General features: G+C 42.0%; 1 protein-coding gene across 1 annotated transcript in view; it reads left to right on the top strand.

The window, feature by feature from the left end:
* SGO1 (shugoshin 1) overlaps positions 1-10,136 on the top strand; it is a 24,835-nt gene extending 14,699 nt beyond the window's left edge. Inside the window, exons 6-12 of the mRNA XM_018569252.1 lie at positions 230-384; positions 1,938-2,753; positions 4,201-4,404; positions 4,731-4,926; positions 6,447-6,568; positions 8,918-8,936; positions 9,911-10,136. Of these exons, the coding sequence (XP_018424754.1) occupies positions 230-384; positions 1,938-2,753; positions 4,201-4,404; positions 4,731-4,926; positions 6,447-6,568; positions 8,918-8,936; positions 9,911-10,136 (1,738 nt within the window). The remainder of the gene's footprint in view (positions 1-229; positions 385-1,937; positions 2,754-4,200; positions 4,405-4,730; positions 4,927-6,446; positions 6,569-8,917; positions 8,937-9,910) is intronic.
* The last annotated feature ends 97 nt before the right edge of the window (positions 10,137-10,233 follow it).

The raw sequence follows: 10,233 nt of genomic DNA, 5'->3' as shown, positions 1-10,233 counted from the left end.
GTAGTTTGCTTTTTTCTTTTCTTCTTTTACCCATGTACATATCACACTCTGGTGTTTCAATTGTCTGCAAAATCAAAATAAGTTTCAACTTTTACAAGGTTCTATAAAATTGTTACTTGTTCACATATTAACCTGTGTACTTTGATTTTTTTTTGTCTTTATGTTCCTACAAAAGGCTTGATTTTTATATTCAGAATTGTAATCCTATCTTCTCTGTTTTACCTATCAGGGCAAAGTCGCATGTTTCTGCTTCAGATGCTGGAAGAAATGTTAGCCGTGCATTGGATAGCTGCACAAAAGCCGAGGCAAGAAATCCCAAAGACGTAGCTTCAGAGAACTCTGATCATGGGCCTGCAGTAAAGAGATCATCTAGAGGTCAGAGTGGTAACAGCAGCTAAATAATAATAGAATCTAGTTTTATTACTTTCACTTTGCCAAATTTTAAACCAGCAAAGAGACGAGGGAAGAAAATGTGTCAACCTGAAGTTTTAACAAATGTGTCTAATTACAAGCAGCTAATATCTTCTTACTGACCGGTGGGTACGTCCTAATAGAGAATCTGCGGACAGTTTTTATAACTAAATATTTCATGGCTGATCATGTTTTAGCAATCTTTGGCAGTTTATATTCTAAATGGCCAAAACTGACCCAGTGGTCTTGCATTACTGACTCACTACGCAGCTTAACATAAGTTTGTCTGTTTGAATATAATGGCAGTTACAGGTGCTATTGTATCCAGATAAAGGCCATTGTATCGGTTTACATCTCTGTCCGTGCTGCAGGTAAAATCTTGACAGTTCTGCTCAGTGGTTTGGGGAAGTAGAAGACTCCCCCCGCTTTCTTGTATAAAGATATCTTAATCAGCAGCCCACCTTATGGATAAATGTGCTTTCTACAATCATACTATAGCCTGCATTCTTTATCAAGTTTACAGGAAACCTGGACTGAGAGAAATAAGGAGGCTGCAATTGCTGACTTCCTGTAAATGATCCTTGTCTGGTTGTATCTGGCCTCCATTTATAAATCGCTGATCTGGAACAAGTATGCCGCTAATTAAGTCAGAATTCCTGATCCTCCTACTTGTTCTAGGTCAGTGACTCCAAGTATTTACACCTTTTTAAATCAGCATAACAGCCAGGGCACTGGCATTTTTAAGAATCGCTGTCGGCAATAGCAGCCTGCATAATTTCTCAGGTTTCTTAAAGACTAAAGTGCTGGCCTGAGATGTAGCTTGACTTGCTACTGCTGCGAGATGTTTAGTTTCTGGGCATTGTGTTCTGTTAAATATCACTTTGGCTGGTCTGAGCCATAGAGCGTCTTAGCTGTCCCTCTCAATCTTGGAGCATAGGGTCAATGTTAATTTCTCTGTTTCTTTAACCAACTACAATTCTCCCCCACACCTATATTTTGACAATCAAAAGTAGACATGACTTTTAATCCGGCAGTCTTCTGGTTGGTCAAATGACATCACAGGTTCTTCTCTTGTTCTGTGGTGGGTAGTCCTTACTCCGGCACTGATTGAGTAATGCGTGAGCACCATTCAATTCAGAATTACGGTGAGCTCAGTCTTGGCATGATACGTCTCAGGGATGTGTCCATGACAGCTGGTGCTCAAAGGAAGTGGGTTAAATGATGTTGGCAGTATTGTAACCCAGTAGAGGAGCGCAATCTAATGGATGAGCAAACTTTCTCTCCATTAAAGGCAACTATTGGCAGTGAAGAACCTGACTTGTCTGTACTTCCATTTTAAAATCTGATCTGGGTTATCTATTGAGATCATGTGTCATGTGAATTATAATTGAAACGGTAAACGAACGGAATCTCTGAAGCTAGATGTTTAATTTTTGTCTTGTCCTTTATTTTTTTTATATTCCAGTTTACACTGTTGGGATCACCATTTTAAGAATATGGTTTGTTTACATTTCTGTCATTCTCAGGAAAGAAATCTAGCTCAATTCAGCCAAGAACAGATGATGAATTCTCTGACACGGAGACTGCAAATGAAGTAAAATTTAAAAATGTCTCTCTGAGGCGTCGTGCTTCCAGTTTGGCTGTTTGCAAAGAAGAGTCCTTTATGAATAATTCTATGATTCCTGAACCAGAACCCATTGCTCCTGTGGATGATGGCTTAAATACCTGCAGCAATGGTGAAGAAATCGACTCTTGTTGGGACCAGAGTCCCTCAAAAGATGAAATTAATCCATTTTCAACGCTAAATAAGATATCAAGTTCAACACCTGAGGCCAAACCAAAGCAAATGCCAAAAGGCAAACCTGAATCACGCCCAGGTCGAGAGAAGGCTAGAAAAAGCAGAGCAGAAGGTGGCGGTACTGTCCAGCTGAAAAAGCCTTGGGAAAAGCCAAAACCAAGGGCTAGGTCCAAAAGCAGAGAAAGGGGTGCAAGCAAGTCTGGAGCCTCGAAGGACAAAATTAACACATCTTTAAATTCAGGAGATGCATATGATTTTGTCTTTGAAGAGAGCATACATGTTACTCCTTTCCGTCAAAGCAAGCAAAGCCAAGATCAGGAAGAGAAAGAAGAACCAGAGGAAGAAAATCTTCATAAAAGCAGTAGCACTAGTGAAGAGGAGAAATCAGACGACAGTTTATATTTGCCTTCTAGGGAAAAGTCAAGGAATCAAAGCAATGAGAAAACTACAGCTTCACTTCCATTAAGGCCCAGATCTAAAAGAAGCAAGCTGCAGCAGACCGCTGAGAAGAAAGAAAATAGAAGCAGTGATCGGTTTCAACAAGGTTTGTTGGGGTTTCTTCTTAACAGAACAAATTTTGTATGCCAGAATGTGAAAGTCCTAATGTCATAGCACTTAAGCTGTTGAAATGTTCCGATTGGAGTTAACCTTTGTCTGAAGCAGTGGTTCTCAACCTGTGTAACCTCAGGACCCACATTTATCCTTTGCCATTAAGTCGCGACCCATATCGCACTGCAATGGAATGCATGGAATTAGGGTACCGCGTGTTCCAGTACGAGCTGTGTGGGAGGTGTGTTTTTGGGTACCAGTTAAATGAATGGCAACCCAACGCATCTCCCACACCAGAACACACGGTAGGTGCAATTGCATGGTACAGTAATTGCATGGGACTGTGCGATTAATGCAGTGTACATGTGTGAACAGGCCCTCAAACATACTGTACATACACAACCTCACAGACATTCTCACACAAATCCACACTCCCAAAAATATTTAATTTAAAAAAAAGTTTTCAAGATCCACCCAGTCTTCCTACCTTACGAGAACTTGAGAGGATCCTCAGCCTGGGGTCCAGTGTGGGCTGCTGTGCTGGAGCTCCATCCATATGTGTATTGCTTGCACAGCTCCCTTGCACACCCTGTAGAGGTGCCGGCAGCTAGAATGTGAGGTCACTCCAGTCCCGGCACCGCTACAGGACACATGAGGGAGCTGTAAGCAATACATGTATGGATGGAGCTCCCTTGCGGCCCTTGCCCCATCCCACCTCAAGCTGACATTCAGCACCAGGCAGCATATTTTGAATGGCTGCTTGGCGCGAGAACTGACAGTGCTGTGCTAGGGGGAGGCAGAGGAGCCTCTCGCCTAGGAAAGTGGAAGGCATGCGGCTACCCACTGAACACGTGGTCGCGACTCATTTTTGGGTCTTGACCCACCAGTTGAGAACCAAGGGCCTAAACCATGCAGCATCTCATTAGCAGAGTGACCGTTGTTGTTTAACGCCCTCTAGTGTTGTAGGGTTGTAGGTGGAGTCTTGTTATAGCCCCCTAGTACTTTGTCAGCACTGTCTAACTTGGGTGGATCACTTGGTATGTTCCTGTTCCACGGTATACTGAACATGACCTCTGCTGGAGTGGAGTCATTTCAGCACCCGACTATTGGCTTCTTCCTTCGCCTGGCGTGCCAAGGTCACATTTCTTCTTGCGAGATCCTCGGAAAACCAGGCAGCTCAGAAATCTCGCAAGAAGACACTCTTTCACAATGAACTGGAGTGTCACCTCATGAGATTTCACATGCCCTCCTACTTTGTTTCCAGGTATATTTCTAAACCATTTATGATCGGGTGATTTCTGTGTGAAGGGGGACTGGACAGTATAGGTGGACCTTGCATTGTAGGTTCGGGTCGTCCACATTAGGAATGTGTGTGGACTGCTTTTGTGATCTATATTTGCTCCGAAAAACAACCTTCAGTGCTTGCATTACATCTTTTATAGATGTTGGTAACGCAAAGAAAAATCGAAGAGTTCGTACAAATGGTCAAGTAGAGAATCTTCAAACAAGATTCAATGAAACCGCAGAGCCAGAAGACAGAAACAAAGAGAATTCCTTATTAAAATGTGCTTATACGGACGTGAATGTGGAACAAAGCATAGACTTCCATGCGGAACAAGAGAATCTTCCTTTCCCTGCAGACAAAAGTATACGGATGTCTTTTTATTACTCATTTTATTTTCCATAAAACACTAGAATTAATATCGGTTTCTGTTGGTCAGTAACCTTTCAAAGATGTATATTGAGGCTGATTTACTAAAGGAGTTGAAAATCTTCACTCAACTCTGCGCTGGAGTTGCTGTAAAGTGCAATTCCTCAGCCCTTCGCATAGTGGGATAGGTGCATGTATATGTACTTGCTGCATTTATACTTCACTGCTTAGTGATTACATTCTTTTTTTCTTTTCTACCCTTTTACACAACTAACTCCAAACTGCAGTATGTGTTTCTTACTTGCTGATGTATGTTTTCAGATGAACCTGAAGGAGCATTTCCAGCTCAGCGGATCAGCCTTTCTGATGTCACTAATTTGTCTTTGTGCTCAGGAAGCAAGGAAACAAAGAAACATTCTTTTCCATTTTATGACGATGACCGCAAGCGTTCCGGAACCTGCATGAGGAAAAGGAGGTGTACAGTAACAGTGAATTATGCAGAGCCAAATCTCAGCAAGTGAGTAAAACATTGTCATTTGTAAGATTTGATCAGTAAACACTTTGAATGGCTCTAGGTTTTTCTTGCAGTCATTCCCATTATCTATTTCACTGAAAAAATGATCTAGGTGGCTTTCCAGTGAATGGACAGCCGTACGGTCAGTTGATCGGGTAGCCTAACCTTCTCGGTCTGCTGAAAAGAGGACCTGTTGCTACTATTGTATAGGTGGCTCATCGGTTACCCGTGATAGTAATAAAATAGGCATATTTAGGAAAATGTCTTCAGAACCAGAAACTTATGATATTCAGGATCAAAGTTTGCCCACACCTCCGCCAGCATTGTGGTGACTGGTCGCAGGAAGACGTAGACATTTTATATGGGGTAAGATACCACCGAAAAGCAGTCTTTTGAAAAGTGTGCCAATGATTTCTACATCTAGAACACTGGTAGAGGCTAAAATTGATTATAAGCCATTGCTGATCTGTAAACTCCAAACCAGATTCATTTCCGATTTTTAGGTGAGTTCATTAAAGTGTGAATCCAGATCAAACTATTTATTGGCCAGCAAAGTTCTTTCAATTCTTGCCCAAGCACTTAGTCATGTTTCTGAACTGGTTCCAACTCTCTCGGCTCAACTTCCCTGAACTTCCTGTCCAGAACAAGATCACAAGGGACAGCATAGTCTGAAGCAGCTTTCCATCTACTAGCTTGGAGATGGGGAAGTGGCTTTCCTTGCTGTGGCTGTGTTTATGGAGACTCGCACAGCTTACTAGCATAAATGGGTTGCTCCATAGGATCCTGCAAGGGAAAGGAGCAACCCTTTAACAAAGAGCTTAACAATTTTTCTTTGAATCCAGGAGCCAGCTAAAAAAGTAAGGAGACCGCTTTTTTTTTTTTTTTTGCGGGGGATGGGGTACTTTATTTATTTTCACTCATTGGGGATGACTGGTTCTCAAGGTGACATTAAGGGACTATAAGACCCTTTGTGTCACCTTTTTAGTTCAGTAGCTTTAGCTGGGGAATAACAGCTGCTTGCTGGGGCAGCTGTATGAAAACACAGCGGGCAGTGGTTGGGAGCAATAGCTAGTCTGCTGTCGGCTATTTTAAATTGCAATAGCTGGCTATTGCACCCGCCCACTACTTGCTGTCAATCAGCAGAGGGAGGGACCCTGGGGCGTCTCAGGGGAAGGCAGATTCACAGACCTGTCGGCAGTAATCGGCTACAGCGATCTGTGTCCCCTGTGACGGTGTGAGAAATGGAGGTGCAGTGAACGGGCTGATAAAAGCCCAGGACACACTTTTCTAGTGGCGACCTGGCGCCTGGGATTTGTCGAGCTCTGCTTTAACAGGATGTCAGGGCCAGTGGTCAGGGGGCCAGCTGATTCTGCAGGAAACTAAACCTTTTAAATATCAAGGCGCAGCATCTATCGCAAGTGATTTTTATCAGTATTTGAAATGCTGTAAATCATTTCAAACTTCTAATATAATTTTACGTCAAAGACTTTTTGAGACTTATGTTTTTTCTTTTTTGTTTTCAGGAAACTCAGACGAGGCGACCCCTTTACAGATACTGAATTTTTAAGCTCTCCCATTTTCAAGTACCGCAAATCACTGAGCAGAAAATCTCTGACAAGATACAATGAGGCCTTTGTTGGCTGTGGTAGATAACGGCCACTGAGATGAAGTGACGGCCACAAGTTGATCTAATTGCAATATTATTATTATTATTTTTTTGTCAGGATGAATTCGGCCTTTTTGAGGTTTGTTGTAAATATTTGTTGCTGCATTTTGTATTTAAATATATACGTTTTGTAAATATGTAAATGTTCAGTTTGTCTTCACACACGATCACTTCCATTCCACATGGGTCCATTTGTACAATATATTCTACTGTCTCTTGACAAAGGAACCATGAGGAGGTCCAGCTTTGATAGTGACCGTTCTATTCTACACAAGGAGCCAGTGTCCTATGGATATCGGTCATTACATTTTCTGATGTGGTCATTGGCTTGTAGTAAACGCTTCTGTTCTCCAGACTATGATCTAGCTTTTTGTAGCACTGTGCAGCATTCTCTCAGAACTCTCATCCTGCAGTTTGCATTGCTCTGCATTCTCCATTATAACACAGTGCTTATGGTGCAGTTATATTTGATTGGTTCAGACATAACCCCTGTACATATGTATTGCTAAATAATAGTGAAGCAATGGCAAATTGTTTAAGCTCTTGATGCGGTTTAACCTTTCTGCAAAATGTCTTGTTTTCTTTGTATAGAACACATACACTGTAAGGAAAACTTCTGCCGAGAAATCAGGAGGCTGCCATTGCTGACCTCTGTCTGAAAATGCTAGACACTTCTGTCTCTGGTTCCATTCCTTTCTGAGTGGCAAGCCAACGGGGAGTCAAGTCAGAGGAGAGTCTGAACTCTTGATCTAAATACTTGTTTCTGGTCAGTAACTAAAAATATGGAAGCCTCTGTATGTAAATTGCAGAAAGAGCAGTGTGCTCAGCACACATTTACAATTCGTTTGCAGAACTATTAGCTAGTTTTAGGCGGCTTTCTTTGAAGCATTTTAATGCAAACCTCGGCTCCAGTATGAGGATGTTAAATGTATATCTTTAGAGCAATACTGACTTACTTTGAATAACAACTCCAGGCAGTTAAAACCTAGCCCTTGCAGTGGGGCTACCCTCATACTGCAAGGGTTAAGTGCTCGTTTTGGTCTAGGGTTTAAAATAAAAGGTACTTTTCCTGCGGCAGTGAGCGCTCGGCTTTCTCCCTTTCTGCTGTGGTATGTCCTTCGGCATCAGCAAGGCTTAGTAGACCATCTGAGCCAGAGGGAGAAGATGCGGGCATTGGTCTAGCAGCAAGGAGGGACTGGGCTTCAGCTAAGTATCTGTTTTTTTTTAAATACACCCTAGACCAAAATGAGCAATTAACCCTTGCAGTCTGGGGTATCTCCGCTGCAAAAGTTTGGTTTTTACTGCCTGGAGTTCTTTAAACAAGCTGTTGTGGGGCTTCAATCTGTTTTCCTTCAGTTGAATCATACTCAATCCTACTGGAGGTGAAGGTTGCTTGAAGCTGGCTGAAAGCTTTACAAATGGTTTGTAAAGCTTCCTGTAAACGCTGTTCTTGTACAACCTGAAGTTAGTATGTACTAGGCCTCAATGTGTGACTTTCTGGGGGCAATGTTGCAGAGAGCCAGTTTTATGAGAGCCCGTTTTTCCCTTTTTTTTTTTTTTTTTTTTTTTTATGTTCCCAGATTATGTTTTTGAAATGTAACTGTACAGCTGGAACACTATTTCTTCATGCATAAGATGTCTTTTGTTATCTGTAAAACTGCCAGATGTAGCTTTTATCTGTGATCCTACTTGTATAGGATGACCTTTTTAACATGGATTTTGCAGTTGGCATTTTTTTTTCTTCTACTATAGATAAGCACAAATATTGTCCCGTTAGACAAAATGACATTTAAGAGACCTTACGTCTGTTTGTTTTTTTGTCCTAACACTTAACCTGCAATTAAAACAATGCTCATACACACAACACTGTCCTAGGCTAGTACCATTTGTCCATCTTGGCTGTAGCCAGTGTTAAGCTGGCCATACACCTATGGTCTGCAGACCATAGATTATCTGCAGATTTTGCTTTGGTCAGATTCATTCATCTACGCTAAACTGTGTGGATGTAGGAATCTCCCACTGGGCCGAGCTTCCGTATCTTGCTAGTCGGCCCCGCTGGCTGTCAAAATACCTGAACAATCTGGATGCAGGCGTTGTTCAGATGTTTTGGGTGCCTGCGGGGCCGACTAGCAAGATTCTGACGCTTAGCCCAGTGGGAGATCCCTCCCTCCATCCCCATAGTTTAGCGTAGATGGAGGAATCTGTTGCACTTTGTTTCCATCTGACCATAGAAAATCTGCAGATCATCTATAGGTGTGTGGGCAGCTTTAATGACTTATATTTTTGGTATTGCTCATGCATTCCCCCCCTTCAATGTTTACAATGCAGGCCAAGCTGTCCAGCACAAGTGAGTTACAGGAGCTCTGACTAAATTCTAGTCCTGCTGGTGGTGCTTTCGATGGTCACTTAATATTCACATTGTTTTATTTTAATTTTTTTTCTATTGTTGCAGTCGCTCAATCACCAGGTGCATTCCACTCGCATTTTAAAATCAGTTTTGGAGTTCCTTGCCATAGACTTGCATTTAACATTGTAAGCTGTATGGATCTGCTTCACTTGTGTGCGCAAAATTTTCTGATCATACAAGCGTTTTTTTGTTTTTTTTTCTTTTAGACAGCTCGGCCTGTATTTTCATCTGGAGGGAAATCTACATTTTTGTCATGTTTTGTACAAAAAAAAAAAGCACATAATACTAATATTTACCACATGCAGTTATCACGATACAGTGAGATACATTTATTTATCTCTTATGCCATGCAGCTGTGCATGGCAACCAATCGGCTTCCTTTATTTGCATAGCTTAACTGAAGAGAGAAGATGATTGGTTGCCATAGACAACTGCTCCAGTTTTTATACATTTCCCTCTATTTTTGTGCTGCTGTTCGTTTTAAATGTTATGGTGGTGTTAATATTTTGGCTCTCAGATTTTATGTCTGCTTTAAATTTTTATTGCTTATGCTTGGTAACGATTTCTTAATATATTTACCATTTGCAAAGTGGTTTACTTCAACATGTACAGGATATGCTTTTGTATATATTTTATGTATATTTGGATAAACATGAAGTGTGGCCTATAACTAGAAAGGGTGATATGCTTAGGGCTACTGTGCAACACTTCACCAAGCCAACGTATTGCTGTGCTGTGAATAGACTTGTATCTCACCTAGCAGATACAAATCTCATCAAAAGATCTCGGTCTGAGCATGGGAGAGTAGATTGGATCTTTTTTGTGTTCCAGAAGTCACCTGACTGCTTTTACATGATGTTCCTGGGCTTAATGGTCTCCTTCATGGCAGTTCTATATACTCTGTTTTACTCCAGGGTGGTGGAGCTCTACATTCTGGCTGTGTGGGACAAACAGGTTCAGTCCCTGGACCTCCCTATTCGCCTGACCAGCAAGACCAGACTTGCCCTGGCGTGGTGGATCTCCAACCTGGCGCTGGAATTGGGGAAACACCTTCCCCTGGTCTGGAAGGTGTTTACGATGGATGTCAGCCTGACAAGGTGTGGAACATTCCTGGCAAGCTTTTTGGCTGAAGGGACCTAGTCGTTGGCGGAATCTTACTGTGACAGGATTCAGCCAAGCAGACTGGACAGAGGCCTTGCAAATGCTGCAATCCCTACCTCCCTCAAGGTCTTCCATC

This window comes from Nanorana parkeri, unplaced genomic scaffold, assembly GCF_000935625.1.
Source record: "Nanorana parkeri isolate BGI_ZX_2015 unplaced genomic scaffold, ASM93562v1 scaffold1313, whole genome shotgun sequence".
Lineage (NCBI taxonomy): Eukaryota > Metazoa > Chordata > Amphibia > Anura > Dicroglossidae > Nanorana > Nanorana parkeri.
Note: the sequence above shows the minus strand (reverse complement) of the source record. Positions and strands in the feature narration are given on the sequence as shown.